We start from the raw sequence: 20683 nt of genomic DNA on the forward strand, positions 1-20683 counted from the left end.
CTTTTTGAAATAAGATTCTTGAAATGGGTTGAGGAAGGAGCTGATAGGGGTTGGTACTGATTTGCAAAATAAACTGATGGTCATGTTTACTTTTGGCGTTAACAACTAGCTTACTGCTACCTCGGCTGGTTGTAACACCACTGAGCTACATGTGTTAAAACTAAACGTTTTATTCTACTACTACGTACTGAATGAGTACTAATATCTAATAAGTATATACTACTTTTAGAAACACTTTTTTTTGTTCACGAACTAAAAAGACCTAGCCCTTACCAAGATGGCCGCAGTTCCGGGTCGCGAATTTCACTGGCTGACAGCAGGCGCAACTTCCGCTCTCAACTCCTCCTTTGTCTGAGTCCTTTCGGTCCTCCGCCTAGTTATTTATTTATTTCATTTTCGTTTGTGGGGTATATTTTTATATATCCTTATCTCTCGGTTATTGAATGACATTCGATTCCGACACATATATGCCTAAAAGCAAAGCCCCCAAAATGGATGATCTGGACTACAGTAAGTAAAGCTGGTTTTAGCGTTGTGTGTAGTGCCGCATTACGTTCTGTATCATATGAGCTTCGGAAAGGCTTCACGCAGAAGGATGTTTTTGCTATTTTAAAGGGTTTAAACCTAATGTCATTAGTTTGCTGTCGCATCTATCATTTCTGCAGCTTTAGTACATCATTCAGCTGCCCATCTTCAGTCATTGTTCTGGATTCATTCATGTTCGGCCTCCTTCAGTTGTTTACATCTGTATTGTGTCTCTTTGCTTTTATCACAGGCTGAATAAATTCATGTCAACATTGTGGTTTTCATAAGTGTCGTACAGACATGATGTTATAGTTTTCAGCTGTTCATCATCATACATCTTTTGGGTGGCATTATTGGATTTTTAACAGTATTTCTGTCTGTTGGTTTTAAGGAGTCATTCGTAAACACATACAGATTTGTCTCAACTCAATTTTTAGTGAATTATGAACTTAATGTAGCACACAGAGTGAAATGCTTGTCATCTGTCATCATCAGTCCTGCTGCACATTTAATTCTTTACAGGATCTACGTACAGTGAGATGTAAAAGTCTGAGAACACATTGAAAGCCTGTGATTTAAACAACAAAGACACGTTAGGATGAATCCTTAATTTCTATGTAACTGTACAGTAGTGGCCAAAAGTGATGTACAGACAGGATATTCGTTTTGGTATGTAAATGGATGTCAGTGGTCATGTGATTCTGCAGATGGTCAGATTTTCTTCTTTCATTGAAGCACAAGATGCTGGAGAACATGATCATCAGCTTTAGTTCATGTAGCTCCAGTGCTGCTTCATTACAATAAGAGAGACACACCCCAAATATTGAGACATTCTCAGATTCATATTGTTTATTTAATCAACTTTCTTTAAAAAAAAAAAAAAAAAACAGATTTTTTTTTATGTATCTATGTTCAAATTTAGGATTTGCACACAAAAAAAAAGTATAACGGTACAAATGGCTGTGCTGTTTTAGAAAAAAAAAATCTATTTTGTACCTTTTTTTCAATTAAAATGTTTGAAATGGGGTGGAGTTGGGTGAACGGTTTGATGGGGTTGGTATTTTTAGTTTTACAAAATCAATTCAAGTTCAAATTTAACATCAAATTGTCATGCTGATTAAGTCAGTTTGTAATGGAAAAAAAAATGTATTAAAATAGAAGCATTTAGACGCCATTGTATACCACTGACTGTTCAAAAAGCAGAATCTAATAGTGTCATGTTTTTTGTTTTAAGTGATTCACTTAAGGCTTTTGATCCGAAGATTGTGAAAATTTGTTCCAAGAACGTCAGAGTATGTGTGTCTGCCTGCAGGCGTTGCTTTCTGAGCTTCTGCGGGTTTGGCTCTGTTTTGTCCTGGCTTGCTCTCTTTAAAGCTTCCAAACAGCCGCTGGTGTCGCAAGAGTCATCCTTTAGTCCACAGAGAATCCGAATGTAAACCTCTCCTCCAGTATGCAAACTGTTTCCTGCGCATGTGCAGTGCCCCGAATCCCGATTACGTTTCCATCTCACATCATAAAGTGAATGATATTAGACACAGGCCAGCAGTTACAGAATGTCAAGTGCAGTAGGAACATGAGAGATTGGTAACGTGGAAGACGGGGGTTTCGTGTGAAAGAGGCCCGGGTGTAGTGAATAGGAAAGGAACTATCCATAGTCCCTGTGTCCTCATTTCGCCCTCCTTTCTCTCCCTCTCTCTCTCTACAGTCCCAGCGGACCTGAGCCCAGAGGAGCGCTCCGAGCTGGAGGAGATCCGGCGCAGAAAAGGAGCGCTGCTTCTTGAGATCCAGAGACTGAAAGAGGAGCTGAGAGAAGCCATTATAGAGGTGGAGGGGCTGGAGACCAGCACAGAGGGCAGGTTAGGCTCACATTTATACCTGTTATATTATTGGGAACTGAAACATGCAAGAATTCCTCCGATGTTTGGTATATCTTTTTATTTCTCCAATTTGCCTTCTCTGATAGATAACACTCAATAAAAGCGCACACACGTTATCTCCTGTGTGAACAGTGCAGTCATTGACATGAACTTGAACTCTTCATGCTGTATGTTCAGGAGGTTCATTGGACACTCAAAGTGCGCCATTGTATTTCACACCTGAAAACAATATTGATCTCCTGTCTTTTATTTTATAGTAAAACATTACAGAAGAGTCGACATGTGGCCATGGGAAGGAAAAAATTCAACATGGACCCGAAAAAGGTAAGCCATCCTAAAAGTGAAGTTAAAAAGTAATAAAGAAATGCACTGTTCCATTCTGCCACTGTTTTCCAACATAAACGAAGTGAATGAAAACGAAACGAAAACAAAGTTGCTTTTATATATATATAATATATATATATATATATATATATATATGGTCATTAAGATTTTTTGAAAGAAGTCTCTTATGCTCATAAAGACTGCATTTATTTATTTGATCAAAAGTACAGTAATATAGTGAAATATTACAGTTTTATAAGAACTGTTTTTCATTGTAATATATTTTAAAATGCAGCTTATTCCTGTGATATCAAAGCATCATTACTCCAGTCTTCAGTGTCACATGATCCTTCAGAAATCATTCTAATATGATGATTTGCTGCTCAAGAAACATTTCTGATTATTATCAGTGTTGAAAACAGTTCTGATTCTTCATATTTCTGTGAAAACTTTTCAGGAGTTTTTGATGAATAGAACGTCTAAAAGAACTGCATTTATCTGAAATAGAAACTGAAAGTCTTTACTGTCACTTTTGATCAATTTGATACATTCTTGCTGAATAAAAGTATTAATTGTTTAAATATATTTAAAAGAAGACTTAGCATTTTATGAAAACACATATAGGTTTCACTGACACATATAAATATGTTGCTAAAATAAGGATATTATGTGGCAGGACAATTTGTGAAATATTAAAGGATTAGTTCACTTTCAAATGAAAATTAGCCCAAGTTTTACTGACCCTGAAGCCATCCTAGGTGTATATGACGTTCTTCTTTCTGATGAACACAATCAAATTTATATTAATAAATATCCTGATGCATCTGAGCTTTATAATGGCAGTGAGTGATACCAACGAGTATGAGCTGAAGAAAGTGCACATCCATCAATCATAAACATATTCCACACTGCTCCGGAGGGCTAATAAAGGCCTTCTGAAGCGAAGCATTTGTGAAAAAAAAAAAATCCATATTTAACAAGTTATGAAGTAAAATATCTAGCTTCCGCCATACTGTGGAGCATGTTTATGATGGATGGATATGGATGGAAGCACTTTCTTCAGCTTATACTTGTTTGGGATCGTTCACTGCCATTATAAAGCTCGGATGCGTCAGGATATTTATTAATATAACTCCGATTGTGTTCATCAGAAAGAAGAAAGTCATATACACCTAGGATGGCTTGAGGGTGAGTAAATCATGGGGTAATTTTCATTTGAAAGTGAACTAATCCTTTAAACATTTTGTTACGTTTAATCTCTTCTTCATTTTTCGACATATTTTCCTTTTCCACAGGGCATTGTGTTCCTAGTGGAGAATGAGCTTCTCAGACACACTTCAGAGGACATTGCTCAGTTTCTGTACAAAGGAGAAGGACTCAATAAAACTGCAATAGGAGACTATTTGGGTGAAAGGTACTTCACACTTCAACTGTATTATATCAGTGATTTTCATTTATTTTTATTTTTGTGACTGTGTAAGAAAAAGAAGTTTCCAGTTGGTAAAGAAAAAATTACAATAACATATAAGCTAAGCATGTGCAAAACTATGTATTTTTGTTTTAAATCAATTGTATAAAAACTATGTATTTCAGATTCTCAATGCGTATAATAGCCAAAGACGTGCATGTGCATTTGACTGTAGCAGAGGTGCATTTGAGATGAATTTAAAGACACTTTTTTGAGAGGGTTTAACCTTGGAAACTGTCTAACAGCTAAAGCAACAAGCATGTTTAAACCACTGATTTATAATATTATAGATCAGTGATTTTAATGTTGTTAAAATATTTCTCTCTCTCTCAGAGATGACTTCAATATTAAAGTATTGCAGGCTTTTGTTGATCTTCACGAATTCACAGATCTGAACTTGGTACAAGCACTTCGGTAAATCAGCAACTTTTATCCTTGTAACTTTTCTCAGTGTTATTTTAGTTTGTTTGTTTTATTAATATTTTGAGTGAGCTTTTATTTTTAGTTTTCATGTTGATTTTAGTTTTATTTTTAGCTTTTGTCTTTTTTTTTTTAGCTTTAATTTATTTTCTGTTTAGTTAGTTTTATTTATTTCCAGTTAAGAATTTTAGTACTTAACTAAACTTAAACTTATTTCAGTTTTTTTGCCAAGACAACGTTTCTAATAATAATTCAACTAATATTTATATTTTATTTTATTTCAGCTTTATTTCAATTAACAGAAATGTTTTTTTAACAGATTTAGTTCTAGTTAATGATAATAACCTTGACTTTTCAGGATGTTTTTTCATAGAGGGTGATCTAGCAAGGTCTTGTTCAGTTTGTTTTGAGTGTTTTTGTATGTTCAAAACATGGTTATTTTTGTAGTATTCATACAGTTATTGTGTTGTGCTTGTGTTCATTGTGTGTCCGTCTATTTCTGCTCAACGCAGGCAGTTTCTGTGGAGTTTCCGCTTGCCAGGCGAGGCTCAAAAAATCGACAGGATGATGGAGGCCTTTGCACAGAGATACTGTCACTGCAATCCTGGAGTCTTCCAGAGCACAGGTCACACACAAACACATGCACACGCACAACAGCTCCTGAGGTGTTCTTCTAACATGTACAGTACACTAGCAGTTTCACATGCTTTTTATCAGTTCCCATTTGTATTATTTCATAGTTTTGATTCTAAAATGCCCCTATAGTTATAATTGAGTAAGTGTATCTGGTTCGACTGCTGGTTTAAGTCATGCACTTTGACACACTAAGAACATTTCAGAACTTGTCAAACACGTAATTCATTGCTACTGCAATTCAGTTTTTGTTTCATTTACAAAGATGCGTCAAGTATCTCAGTCCTTAAACTGTCTTCTGCCTGCAGACACTTGTTACGTGCTGTCGTTTGCCATCATCATGTTGAACACTAGTCTGCACAACCCCAATGTGCGGGACAAGCCCACGGTGGAGCGATTCATCAGCATGAACAGAGGCATCAATGATGGGGGAGATTTACCAGAGGATCTGCTCAGAGTGAGTCTGAACATGTGATTATATCTTGGGTGATTTGTATATTGTAATAAAAATGCCATTAGATAAAATCAGCATTAATGACTTTTTAAAGGTGAACTGTGTAATTTTTTCGCTATTAAAATAATGAAAATGAATGACTTCAGCAGGGCCCTATGATTTCTGCGATGTGGACAGAATCACAGAATAAAAATAGAAAATAGAATTTACAGTGTAATACAAAATGTCATGGAATTTGACACATTTTGGATTAATGAATTAAAAGTCTTAATTCTTAAAAGTCTCTCTGCATTTCTCTTTTCTAGCTTGCTTAGAGTAATAACAATAATAATAATAATATTAATAAAATTATTAACTTTATTGTATGGGCTATCACACAGTTTTATTGGTAAGCTTCTTCTGTGCAGCATTTTGTTTGCCAAAAATAAAAAGGAATTGTTCATTTTCATTTGATTTCTTTTTAAAAAATTCATTAATGCTTTATGCCTTCATTTTCACCACTTATTTTGTATTAAATCATAAGTCCAGCTAAATTAAAACAGACAACACAGAAAATGTGATGTTTTTTAATCTTTTAATAAATTGTTAAATTATGTATGTTTCACTATCAATGAATTAGACCCGCTTTTTGATTACTAAAATTTTCATAGAGCCCTACTTTAGGTTTCTATGTTGCTCCAAATTGCTGTCAGTGTGAACAACCCTTGAGGCTTCAAGGCTTTTTTTAATAATAACACTTCACATTGAATGCTTGTATAAACAATGTGAGTGTTCCCTTCAGAATCTGTATGACAGCATTAAGAACGAGCCTTTTAAGATCCCAGAGGATGATGGGAATGACCTGACGCACACCTTCTTCAACCCTGACAGAGAAGGCTGGCTCCTCAAACTGGGTGAGTCCCTCCTGATGTACGCCAGGATTGTTTCTGTTTAACCAAAGTTGCTGGCAGGGTCTTTATCATTGCCACTGCATGATATTCTGTTTCATTGCTGCGCTTTGCACTTTTTTTCTCCTAAAAAAAAAAAAAAAAAAAAAAAAAAAAAAAAACCAAGCGAAACATCACTTCTAATGTGTTTGGCACTTTCGAAGATTTACTTTCTTTCTGCATGGCGAGCTCTGTGATCTCTCAAGCACTAAAAGCTTTTGAATCTTTTTCCCTCTCCCTGTGTCTTTCTCCTGTCTTTCTGTTTCCTGTGATCCGTCCCCCCGTTCCCTTTTTCCAATCTCTTCTGGCTCCTGCTCTGCTTGACCTGTGATTTCTCTGCTGCTGCTGGTGCTGTTCACCCTTCAGGAGGTACGTACAGCCTCTTTTCCCTTACTAAAACAACTCGTAGAGAAGGACCACTTAGATTAGTACTGAATGATCTTATTAGTCATGTTTGCAAAGCATTGTTATTATTGTAGATAGGGATGCACCGAAATGAAAATTCTGGTCCGAAACCGAAAATTCTGGATGCACTTAGCCGAAAACCGAAAGTTCGCTCAAGTTCACAGAGATAAAGACGGCAGAAAGCTCCTTCTGTTTGTTTTCTTTATTTTATAAAAGCACAACATTTTGTTGTTATTATGAGTTTACACCCTTTATAGTTTGGAACGATGTATTACTCGTATCTGTATGACGAAAGATGACGTATTTTAAGTTGGAAAAAGATGCAAGTGATCACACAGGCTTCTCAGTAAGTGCGCTATACTTTAGCTTCCACATTCCGCAAAAACACATGGATATGCACCTAATAATAGCACACATTTATCTAGGTTAACGATAGAGCGAGTGGCTATGTAAAGTTGCTACTTACATGTGTCAAATGTCAGACTGCTTGACTTCACCACTTCCTGTGGAGTTTTTTTTTTTTTTTGCATCTTCGGAAGTGGTGCCGCTCGCAAAGGTACAAAAAACGCTGCGTAAGAGTGAAACCTGAACACTGAGGAGCGGGGTGGGGCAGTGCGGCATATTTTCGGCTCATATTTTCAGCCTTTTTTCTCTTTCGGCCATAAATGCCATTTTCGGCCAATACATTTCGGCATCGTAAATATAGGTGCATCCTTAATTGTAGTGTTTGTGCTTCAGACATGAATGATTCCTCAAATCATGTGTGTTGTTGCAGAGAGGTGTGCTGTTACTTTACTGCGTGATCAGTAGTGATGGGTACTTTTCGAAGCACTGCTTTATGTAGCTTCGAAATTTTGCAAATCATTTGTTTCAAACCAGTTCTTCTGAGTGTGTATCAAACTGCCAAATTGACGTGATTTCAGTAAACAACGCTTTGTACGAAATTCCAGTGGTTCGCCACTAGGGTCGATCTCTCTCACATTTTTATAATAAAAAGGAAGATTTGTAGTTAAAAGTCTCTTATTGGCCTGATTAACCAAGCTCTCCATAAAACAAACAAAACAATCCCTACAAATTCATAAAATAACATATTCTATACAGACACTTCATATTTATTGGTATTAGATGATTTGTTAATTGCATTTAATAGATTACTTTCAATAAAATATTTGCAGTTGGTTTGTAAAAGGTGCATGCATTTTTGGGTTGTGTTTACGTTGCATTTACATCATTCTGACCAGCAGGTGTCACCAGTATGTGGCGTTTACAGCGATTCGAAACTAAATTATTTAGCAAAGCGACAGAGTGTATGCACGTGATGTCACCTTTGACCGTTATGACTGCGGTTACGCCCACTGAGTGGCAAAAGACTGAATGGCAGCATTGGTTTTCAGTGTAAATGCTTCGAAAAACACACAAAACACATCCAAAACGGGAAAGAGCTTTGCGACTGACTGTACAAATAGCTTTGACACAAAATCTGAGGTATATTTTTACAGACTGCTGAAAGCTACAGAAAAAAAGAAGCAAATAGGTCGCTGCAATTCACAGAAACAGCTGGACTCCAGGCAAAGAAACATGTTTTGCAGTTATCATTTTGTGTCAAAATGTTGGATTTTGGGGTAAAATCATACCCTATATATTGTATTGTTATATATTGTGTTGACAACTCATCAATTAAATATTTACCATCTTATATTCTGCATAATTGGGTGTTTTTAAATAAACACTGACAAAAACTATACAAGTTTTAGAGCTGGACGATATGACGAAATATATAACATTGATATAAGTGATCACTCCGATTTAGACCTACCTATATTGTAGTTATATAAAGCGTTCACAGGCTGATTTTCTTTATGTATTTCCCCGGCGTCGAAATCAGGCACATATAATTGTCAGGAAACATGATTCCTGGCTGCATGTCAATATCCATGGATTAGGTTTCTTTGACATGTCATAAGGAACACTTTCGAACCCAACCTTTAGTGTAATCATTTGTTTTACTCGTGTTTTCGCTGTTTCCTCTATTAAATCCAGTCATGCAGCAGGTTCTTTTGCCACTCAGTCCAACTGAGGGAGCGCCTAAGTGACGTCTATGCATACCCTCTATTGGTTTAGTTGGTTCGAAGTTTTGAAAAGCTTAGCTAATCCCATCACTAATGATCAGACCATAAAATAAGGGAAAAAAAATCCCATAGACCTGCAAAGTGACCTACCTCTCACATACACTATATGGACAAAAGTATTGGGACATACATCTTCATTATTGAATTCAGGTGTTTCAATCAGACCCATTGCCACAGGTGTGTAAAATCAAGCACCTAGCCACGCAGTCTGCATTTATAAACATTTGTGAAAAAATGGGTCATTCTGAAGAGCTCAGTGAATACAAGTGTGGTACTGTAATAGGATGCCACCTGCCACCAAGTCAGTTCATAAAAAAAAAAATTCAACCCTGCTTGATATTCCATGGTCAACAGTAAGTGGTATTTTTGAAAAGTAGACACGTTTAGTAACAGAAGCAACTCAGCCATGAGCCTAAAATGGCGTAAAGTCACAGAGCGGGGTCACTGAGTGCTAAGGCGTCTTCTCGTCCTTCTCGTCCAGCTATTTCTTTTTTTCCAAGTTGCGTGTGACGGTCGTTGAAAGCAAGTCGTTTAAAAAAGGTGTGCTAACAAATGATACTGCGGTGCCTGTTAGTGACTATATAAATCTAGCGGGTTTGGTGTCTCGTGTTTCAAATTCTAATGACACTGGTAGTGACGATTCTCTCTGACCAATCCGTGATCTACAGTGTTACACATCACATTTTAGTATCACTACGGGTCACTTGGAACCTGAACCGAGGTGGTACTATTTAAGCGAGCTGTACGGTGCCGTACCGAGCCGTACCATACAGTGGAAAAGCGGCAAAAAGTGAGCCGTACCGAGTCGTATTGAGCCGTGCCATGCAGTGGAAAAGCGCCATATGCATTTAGAATGCAATGTGGTGTAATGGTCAGGCATCCCAATACGTTTGTCCATTTAGTGTATATTCTCATAGCTGTGAGCTATTTTGACTTTTACCTGTTATCAACCATCTAGCAACCAACCAAAACAAAAAAGAAGCGGCATTGTACTCAGGCAACCACTCACAACGCAGTAGAACCTTGTTAAAGATTTTTGCACTGGCAAACATCACTTACATTTTCTGCAGAAAATGTAAAAATCTAGTAGAATTAGTTTAGTAGGAATTTAGTTGGGTTTTTCAAGGTTTTCACTCTACTAATAATATAATGTGTGTAGATATTGTGTCTGTGCAGTTTCATTAGCAGGCTGACACAAGAGGAAATTATTAATTTGTTGTTTAAAAAGCCTGTCTTACACCTCTAATCCAGTGTAATCATCTTTCTCAGGAGGTCGTGTGAAAACATGGAAGAGACGGTGGTTCATTCTGACAGATAACTGCCTCTATTACTTTGAGTACACAACAGTAAGTCAATAAAAACAGCAATATTTCATCTTATTACACAGCTCTTTTGTGTAAAATGATTTAGTATAATGACGTTACATAAGTAAATGTATTTATCTGATAATTAGCCATTTATTAAGCAGGATAATGAATTAGACAATGGTCAGTTATACAGTTTTGTGTTTTTTTGCTGAAGGATCATGTGACACTGAAGACTGGAGTAATGATGCTGAAAATTCAGCTTTGATCACAGGAATAAATGACATTTTAAAATATATTCACATAGAAAATTGTAATAATATTTCACAGTATTACTTTTTTTACTGTATTTTGATCAAATAAATAAAGCATTGGTGAGCAGAAGAGACTTGCTAGATTTCTGAATGGTAATGTATGTTCTGAACTGGCCCCTGATGGGAAGAACTGACTGATTTACTGAGTGTTTGTGTGTCTTTAGGACAAGGAGCCCAGAGGCATCATACCATTGGAGAACCTGAGCATTCGAGAGGTCGAAGATCCCAGAAAGCCAGTAAGCTAATCAAATATAACGATTTCCATGATGCTTTTCATAAATCAACTACAGGTTATTTGATCTACCATTAGGGCGGGGCAGTATATCAGAAACGGTTTGTAGGCTCTGTTTGTTCATGGTGTTGTTTTTTTCCTGTGCAGAACTGTTTTGAGCTGTACATCCCTAATAACCGCGGACAGCTGATTAAAGCGTGTAAAACCGAGGCTGATGGGCGAGTGGTGGAGGGAAACCACATGGTCTACCGGATCTCAGCTCCCACCCCAGAGGAAAAGGACGAATGGATCCACAGCATCAAGTGAGTAAACCATGAGTGCTGAATGAAGATGTTCGAGGGATTTATGAAGATCTCAGTGGACAAGGCATTTAAATAAGTAAAGGACTATTAACACCAAGAGCGACCTGACAAAGGGGCTCAAATGGAAATGTTTGCACTGAAATTCTTCACACTGATGGCAGTTCAAGCTTTTATCAGCCTCTGACAAATATTTGCTTATCTAAAGTATGTTTGCATTTCCTGGTGGGAATAGCAGTGTATTTGCTAGTGTACTCCTCAGGGCACAAAAATAACAGATACAAATATTTGAAATGTAAATTTTGCGCTCACAAGCCTTCCAATATGTCTCCCCCCCCAACATGATGTTTAGTCTGACATGAAACAATAGTCTTTTTTTTGTTGTTGTTTTTGTTTTTTTAAATGGAACAGTTCATTGAACCTTTAGACAAAATCTATAAAAGATCTAAAAAAGAATTGCATATGTGTTGTTTGTTGAATATCATATTTGATACATCAGGCTTCTATGGTTTAGTGATTTAGTATGATTTAGTGAGAATATGGAGCTTAGGATAAAAAAAACACTTTGATTTTAGTCAGAGGCTCAAACTGAGCAAAAATATACAATTTGTTGCAGTTCCTGATATTTATATGGCGAAAAAGTTAGATGAAATTCTGATAGCTTGTAATGTAAATCAGTGAGATCTTTATAACAGTATAGCAGATACTTACATAAATATAATTATCAGTTGTCACTCTAAATCTCCCAATAATGTCTTAGTAAGATGATATTTTAATGCTTAGTTTTATGATCAAAGCTCTGTAGTTTCAAAACATACAATGCAATGTAATACAATGATTGAGAGATGAACAAATAAATGTTCCTCAAAAGCCTGATGGATCATAATTTGATACTGGCCTTTTAACATGAATTTTATAAAAAATGATGTATGGATGATCAAGTAAACCTAGGTTGTTTCAGTCCAGCAAGTGTTTATCTTGAAATATTATTAACAATTAGTGCCTGTCAAAATCAACGCGTTAACGCATGTGATTAATTTTTTCAGTTTAAAATATTATTAGTATAGTATTAAAAATATTTAACACAATTTTCCTGTCATCCTTCCATCATAGCGTTACATTATATGATTATGCTGTTGTTCATTCAAGTGCTGTTAAACCATTCAAGTGTGATAAGATGCAAAAAAGAACTGTGAATCTCCTGTCTGCGTGACACACACGACTCATGTGCACAGAAAGCCGTTTCAGACAGCGCCTGCCTCAGTCAGATCTTTCATTACAGGTATTTTGACACAAAATTATGCCAAAATGCCTGCTTTGTCAAGTATCCTCATAAGCACGGTCTTAAATGAGTTAAATAAAGTCTTAAATGAGCGTAAAGAGTTGTGAGGACATCGGAGGTGTGTCAGATCCGTGTCATGTGCGTCAGATCTTAAAGTGACAGCAGCCTAATAAACCTGCTGCTGTGATGTCTGTCATTATTAATCATTGTTAATCAAAGAACAAAAGACAAAGAGAAAATCACTCACTCTTGACTGAATAACTTTTATAGCTTTAATAAGGATTCATCTATATTTAATAGGGGTGTGACGAGATCTCGTGTCACGAGATCTCGCGAGATTGTCAAGGCAAAAAGTAGTCTCGTGATATTGCCATGACAGAGTGTTTAGGATGATTAGGAAAGAATATGCCACCGCTACGTTTACATTACGCCTCCACTGTCATTTTTCTTTGTATTTAAATAAAAAACATTTAATTCAGTTGGATAACGGTCATATTTACAGAGTACGCGCAATCGCAAAAGTGAAAGTAAATGCGAGGGCGCATTCAAATGCGATTTCAATGCCCCGCATTTTGAAAGCGGCTCCCTGATGAATGCAAATATCTCTCAATATGAAAGCTATTTTAGGCTGGGCAGTGTAGTTGTAACCATCTCTTAGCTCTGTATCAAAGAAAAATTTGGTCTTATTTGCACTTTGAATATTGAGAGAGTGCGATTATGGTTGCACTTATTGTAAAGTGTTGCCATAAAAAACAGTTTTCTCTTAATCTTGATAAGCACAAACAATAAGGTTTCATTTGTTAACATTAGTTAATGCACTGTGAACTATCATGAACTAACAATGAATAACTATTTTTATTAACTAACATAAACAAAGATTAATAAATACTGTAGCAAATATATTGCTCATTGTTAGTTGATGTTGGTTAATACATTATTGTTAATAAATGAGACCTTATTGTAAAGTGTTACCATTTTTATTTATACTGTTTTTATTTCTATGATCAGTTTGTGGAAAGGAGTTCAGTTAGGAGGTCAAAAGTTGTAGAAGCTCATAAATCATGTACAGCAAGGTCTGAAGAGACTGAAATCATACAGAAGAGAAGTCAGTCAGTTGAGTTAGTGGCAAAACCTTTTACAGTACTTGAGTATTGTTGTCTTTTACTGCATATGATAATTCATACTCAGAAAGTAGAACTGAAATGACATTCATTACAAGATGATTAGTTAAAACATTTCAAATACACCTGCAGAATATTTTTTCTAGTCATGTATTTCGCCATTGAGGATTTCTTAAAAATAGTGTGTAAAAATCTTGTCTTGTCTCGTTCTCATGAACTCAATCTCGAGTCTCGTCTTGTCTCGTCTCGTGAGCTACCTGTCTCGTCACATCCCTAATATTTAACTTATAATTTCTGCAGTGAAGACTGTGAAGTATTTGATAATTTTATTCATTTTCTGTTTATTTCCTACCTGTTAGATCAGATATTTAAAATATACTGTCTTTATGTTGTTTCTACATTCATTTGGAGATTAAATTTGAAATTTATTACAATATAAAAATATATTAAAAACTTTAATGTTAGGTGTGATTAATCACAATTAATTACAGAAGAAATGTGCGATTAATTCGTTTTTTTTTTTTATCGATTCACAGCACTACTAACAATAAAGTTATTCTTACATTTACTTTATAAAAATCAATAAAGATTTCACAGCAAAAAGACACTTGAAACACGAGCTGAAGGTGGACATTTGTACAATTATACTAAAATGCTTTTACTTGCTAAAAAAATATAAACTATCAATCAGACGACAGAAGGGATGAAGTAGATTGTGTGCAACGGGTTTTCAGCAAAGTTTTGACCATTTAGAGGCCTTTGAAATTTGTATCAAATATACTACAGTAGGCTTTATAGGATTAAATAGGAAATATATGCAAACTCTGATCTTCTGTTTTTGTTGCAGGTCTGCTGTGAGCGTGGACCCCTTCTACGAGATGCTTGCAGCCAGGAAGAAACGCATTTCCCTAAAGAAAAAAGAAGAGCAACCCTAGAAATCCTCCATTTCTCCTCCATCCTTCCAAACACTCCATCCATTCTCTGAGAAACCAATGATACTTCATTAAGGTAGCTCTTGTCCTCTCATCAGAAGAATCCGTAATGCTGGTTTTATGGAGAGATGGATGTCGTTGGGTAAACCTGAACGTCATCGTCTTTGGTTTGGATTTAGGTGGTCTGGACTGCACAATTACCCGTCTCTTATGTTAAAACTTCTACTACACTCATACACTACAGTGTTCTTCACTATCACACTAGTTTGTAGTCCCACACTATATTATGGTGACATTCCATAGAACTTCACCGACAAACATAACAATCTGCATCTCCATCCTCACCTCATCACTGACAGCGCTCACGTTCACTTGTACTTCCTCCGCTCTCACATTGGGTGGCGTCTGACCATCATTCCTGCTATTTACAGCATTTTACTGTGAAGTTCTTACACATACAGGGTAGACGACCAAACAGCCTGATGTATTCTTCTTCATCACCTCCATCATCAGGGACAGATTCAACCGAGCCTTTAGCAGAAATGAGCAGGAAGCTTCGTTCACACTGAAGGCTTTTGTTAGTTCAGTCGCTGTTGATTTACTGGGTCTATTCTGCTGCCTGTCTTAGTTATTTTATCTGAACTGACACTATTTATCTTGTACTCATTTGAGTTTATTTACATGTTATATATGAAGATGTAAATGAAGGTCATTTCTATTCACACTACATATCAAGACTGAGTAAAGCATATCCCATCAGTTTTTTTTTTTTTTTAGACTAAAATTGGTATATAGATTAATAATGGTATAGGGCACGTGATAAACATGCCGGTGATGTCATTTCCTGTGCACAGTTGATGACAACTTCACTGACCATCAAATCACCTGTAGACACACATCTCATTGTATGTGAATCCTTAAATAAGCTCCTTCACCTTTGAGAAAAGAGCCTTAAAAGTCCCACAGCCCTGTTTCTGAATGTTCTTACTAGTGTTTCAACTAAACAAACTGTTTAAACCGCTGGGGCTGCAAAACTGTTCTTGGGGGAATCTCATGAAAATATGTCCAGATTATATTGCACAATAAGAAGAAAAATAGATTTTGCAAAAAGAAAGTAAAACTGATTTTCAAGATTTTGTTTTTTAATCATTTAATTTATTATTTGCCCTTTTTTTCATAACTAAGCACATTTCCCTCCAAATGCACCCAGATGTTTGGTGGAATGAAATCTAAATTTGGTAACACTTTACAATAAGGTCTCATATGTTCACCCAAAAATGAAATTTATGTCATTAATTACTCACCCTCATGTCGTTAAGACTTTCGTTCATCTTCGGAACACAAATGAAGATATTTTTGATGAAATCTGAGAGCTTTCTGTCCCTCCATTGACAGCTACACAACTACCACTTTGACGCTACAAAAAGTTCATAAAGAGATCATAAATCTAATCCATATGAATTGAGTGGTTTAGTCCAAATTTTCTGAAGAGACACAATCACTTTATATGATGAACAGACTGAATTTAGACTTTCATTCACATATAAACATTCATCAACTCACACATCAGTTGTGGTAAATGGAAACTCGAGCATGTTTGCTTGACATGCGAGAACTAATGAGGTTCATTCTCATGTGTTACGCCAACGCTATCTCACAACCAATTTGTATGTATTTTACGATGTTGCTAATTCGTACGAATTTGTACGATTTGTCTAAACCCCAGTGACAGGTAGGTTTAGGGGCGGGGTTAGGGGTAGGTCATTCATACGAATTTATGCGAATTTGGCAACTTGTAAAATGCATACGATTTAGCAAAAAACGTATGAATTCGTACGAGTGAGGTCATACGAATTTGTACGAATTAGCCATTTTGTAAAACACGTACGAATTGCCATGAGATTGGGTTGGTTACGCAGAACGTTTGACCTTCTTCAAGAACCAACGAGGTTCATTCACACGTTACGCAGCACATTTGAGCTTCCAAAAGAGATTAGTTCTCGCGCGTCAATTATGTTCGGTTGAGCTTCTGTTTATGTTCGCTGATCAAAGTTTATATGTGAATAAAAGCATAAATTCAATCTGTTCATCATATAAAGTGATCATGTCTCTTTAGAAAACTTGGACTAAACTACTCAATACATATGGATTAGTTTTACGATCTCTCTTTGAACTTCTTGAAGCGTCAAAATGGTAGTTGTGTAGCTGTCAATGGAGGGACAGAAATCTCTCAGATTTCATTAAAAACATCTTCATTTGTGTTCTGAAGAAGAATGAAAGTCTTACGACATGAGGGTGTGTAATTAATGACAGAATTGTCATTTTTGGGTGAACTATTCCTTTTGTTAACATGAGTTACTATGAACTAACAATGAACAATGCATGTTTACAGCATTTATTTATCTTTGTTAATATTAGTTAATATAAATACAGTAGTTTGTTAGTTCACAATGTGTTAAATAATGTTAACAGATACAACTTTTGATTTTAGAAATGTTTTAGTAAATGTAAAGACCTTATTGTAAAGTGTTACCCTAATTCTTTTGAATTTGGGATGAAATTTGATTGGGACATGATCTTGACAGGTTTGGTGAGATTCGCTCTCTTACTCTGTGCCAATCAAGCAAACCGTCTCGATTGGCCAAAAATTGTGCAGGTAAAGTCTGATCTTTCAGAATGTGTGTTTGCTCTGGCAGAGACAGACGTGTCTGCTGCTTAATCCCCCACAAACATGACTTTATATAATTCCTGATCCTAAAATGTGCCAGGCGTATCTGTATTGTTGCTCGTGTGAAACACTAGTTACTCCCTCTTACTCAGTGCTGTTCAGTTTGAAGGAGTCCATGGCAGCTTTTACCAATGTACATTATATTTTGCCTTTTTCTGTTTGTATATACATGTTGTTATGTTTGTTTACAACGCAAATTGCTAGCATCTTTATTTATTATTTTTCCAATTCTTTCTTTTTTTGAGAAATAAGGATCGGGGTTGCATGTTGTACTGAATTGAAGCATCTTTTGTAAAGGGTGAATCCCAGTGTTTTGGGCACGTCTAAGGCGACTATTAGCGTTCTGTATTTCTAAATCAAATCTGCAAATTGGCATTGCAGTCAACATGACAAGCATCTAGTAACAACTAAAAACACGTGTACTTGATCAAAACAAATCGATAGGATATGTTCCAGAAATATTTTTAAAGCTGATTATACGGAACACTAATAGCGTCTGGAGTCTAACATAATAACCACACTATTTAAATATACTAATTATGAAACGGTTAATACTGAGAATTGTTTAGCAGTGTATTTTGCTTGACTTTTGTGATTTTTCCCGATTAATATAAAGCTTGGCTATAGTAATCGATGTCTTTGACTTCAAGACATATTTAATAGTTTGGAGTTAGAATCCACGTTTATGGCACTTTAATAGAGTTCAGCACAGTTTTGACTAAACGACAGCTTGATTTACTCTCTAGTGCCCTCTGAGTATGTAATCAGTACTGCAGTTCTTAACTGGTTTAAGCTTTGCTGCACACGTAAAGGATGCCAGTATACAGCATCCACATCAAATCATTTGAGGTGAACCTGCTTCACACTGTATTGTATGTTAACCCACAGGCCGTACGTACATGACTGAGAGAGATCTCCAAGTGTTAAATGGCATTAAACTGCTGACTGCAACCGTACATTCCTTGATATAAGCTATGTGTTTAAACGAATAGTTTGGGCATGACGTGGTCTGATGAAGACTGTAGAATGACTCTGATGACTTGAATACGTTTTGGAGACTCTAAATCTGGGCATTCTTGACGAGAAGTGCAAAGGTGCCAAAGCCTTTCAGCTAGTCTGTGAATACGATAGGACAAATGAAAGCATTTCCTCCTCCTCTTTCTTTTTTTTCCTCCCTGTTACTGATTGGCCACAGAATGGTACAGATTGTTGAGAAATTCATGTAGCAAAATGAAAACTCAGTTATGGTACACTGGTGCCAATCAACTCTAATAAACAAAAAAGATAAAAAGACATTCATGTTGTGTGTGTTTTTTAATAGCTGGTGAATCCTATTATTCCAACAAGGTGTACTTGAAAATATTCGTCTTGTTAAACCTAAAAACAGAAGTGATTTTCAACCTGTGTCTCACAAGAAAACATATTTTGTATACAAATTCATACTGTGTGATTCATGTATTTGCATTAACATGTTATTTACAAAAAAACTAAAATGCTTTAAGTACCTTTTAAAGTAAAACTGTGTAAGTTGTGATTTAATTTGTGTGGATGATCGTTGTATGTAACACGCAAAGCCATGAAATATGTCAGAAAATATTGGTATGCCCAGAAAGTAAGATTAAATCCTGATAGCTTTTAAGTCAATGAAATCTTTATAACAATATAGCATATACTTACATAAAATCATATAAATATCAATTATCCATATCTCCCAATAATGTCTTAGTAAGATTATATTTAAATGCTTAGGTTTATGATCAAAGCTCTGTAGTTTTAAAACATAATGCAATGCAATACAATGATTGAGAGATGAACAAATAAACTTTCCTCAAAACTCTGATGGATCATGTTTGATACTCACATTTTAACATGATTTTACTAAAAAGAAATATGATGTATGGATAATCAAGTAAATCTCAGTTGCTTCAGTAACAATATACAAGTTTTTCCATTTATTTTATAAAAATCAGTAAAGATTTAACAGCAAAAAGACTCGTGAACCACAAGCTGAAGGTGGATGTTTTTACAATTATACTAAAAGGTCTTTTACTTGCAAAAAAGCATAAACTAGCAATCAGATGACAGAAGGCATGTAGTAGATTGTGTGCAACAGGTTTTTTGTTCATGTCGATCATTTAGAGTCCTTAAAATCTCTTACGATACGATACAGTAGGCTCTATAGAGTTAAATATGACTCCATTGACTTGATTTAAAGGAATTTTGGCAACCATGTGATGGGGATCACGGCAGCTGATTTTACAGAGGCAAGCACAACTCACGCTTTCTTTAGCAAAATCTAGTTCTGATTAATGCAATGGCTTCAGTGCAGTCTAGTCTTCCGGTGGTAGACACACTTCTGTAAGTGTGTTGTTTTTCTGTCCTACTCTGCTTTAGCTTGTTAGCTCACTTCCTGACTGATAACTAGAACGATTAGTGCTGCTTAATCTTGTTATTTTGTGCCTCAGCAAACCACTGCTGTACTCAGGCCAGTCTTTCCATAATACCACAGTACAAGTGAACAGGTGTATTTCAGCCTCACCACATCAAGTCTAGGCCCTGTTTACACCTGGTATTAAGATGTGTTTTGGTCGATTGGATCAGAAGTAGACGAAAGAGACACATTCCCACCTGGCATTTTAATCTATTTTGTCCACATTCGACCACTTCGATCACCTGATATCTTCGAGGGGAGGGTCTATGGGTGGGTAAATGTATGAGCTTTTTCAGATCTTTCAAACTAATGGACAAAATAAGCTTGTGCAATTTACATATGAACGTGACCGGAGACGCCGGAAAAACACACAGAGAGCAGCAGCTTTCGTTTCTGTTCTGAAAGCTGCAAGACCAGCCGAACGCTGTGAGTGTGTGTTAATGGTGAGAGAACAGTGTGCTTGGTATGATTTTCATCTTCAAACCAAACTTGGGTCTTCAGTCCACACAGTTCAAATCCCATCTGGCTAGCGCTCTTCCCATAATGTTCAAGCATTAGGTCAGTAGGCGGAGAGTAGGCGGTCTTTTGTGGCTATTCGAACACATTTAACCACATGAGCGTCTACTCTACGAAAGCAATCCGGTCAAATGCATTTTCGACTACCTCTGGAAGTGGTTGAAATTGGACAACCTCAAAATGGTTTTAGACCCCGTTTACACCTGTATTTAGAGTCGTCCACTTGTGATCCGAGCTACCAAAATGCATCTGAATACCAGGTGTAAACAGGGGCTAGAAATGGGTTATGGGCACTTCAAGACAAAATGGTTAAGAAATCCATTGCTAACATCTCATTTTAAGTCTATCTGTCTGTCGATGGAT

General features: G+C 36.2%; 1 protein-coding gene across 1 annotated transcript; it reads left to right on the forward strand.

Annotated features, from left to right (window-relative positions):
- Positions 1-312: 312 nt before the first annotated feature.
- On the forward strand, positions 313-18668 carry cyth2 (cytohesin 2). Its single transcript, XM_051864810.1, has 12 exons — positions 313-510; positions 2231-2381; positions 2660-2726; positions 4022-4140; positions 4528-4608; positions 5127-5239; positions 5556-5704; positions 6483-6594; positions 10431-10507; positions 10944-11015; positions 11159-11313; positions 14561-18668. Exons 1-12 carry the CDS (start codon positions 444-446, stop codon positions 14646-14648), a joined length of 1251 nt encoding a protein of 416 aa, XP_051720770.1. The 5' UTR covers positions 313-443; the 3' UTR covers positions 14649-18668.
- Positions 18669-20683: the final 2015 nt, after the last annotated feature.

The sequence above is a fragment of the Ctenopharyngodon idella genome, chromosome 16, assembly GCF_019924925.1.
Source record: "Ctenopharyngodon idella isolate HZGC_01 chromosome 16, HZGC01, whole genome shotgun sequence".
In the NCBI taxonomy this organism is placed as follows: domain Eukaryota; kingdom Metazoa; phylum Chordata; class Actinopteri; order Cypriniformes; family Xenocyprididae; genus Ctenopharyngodon; species Ctenopharyngodon idella.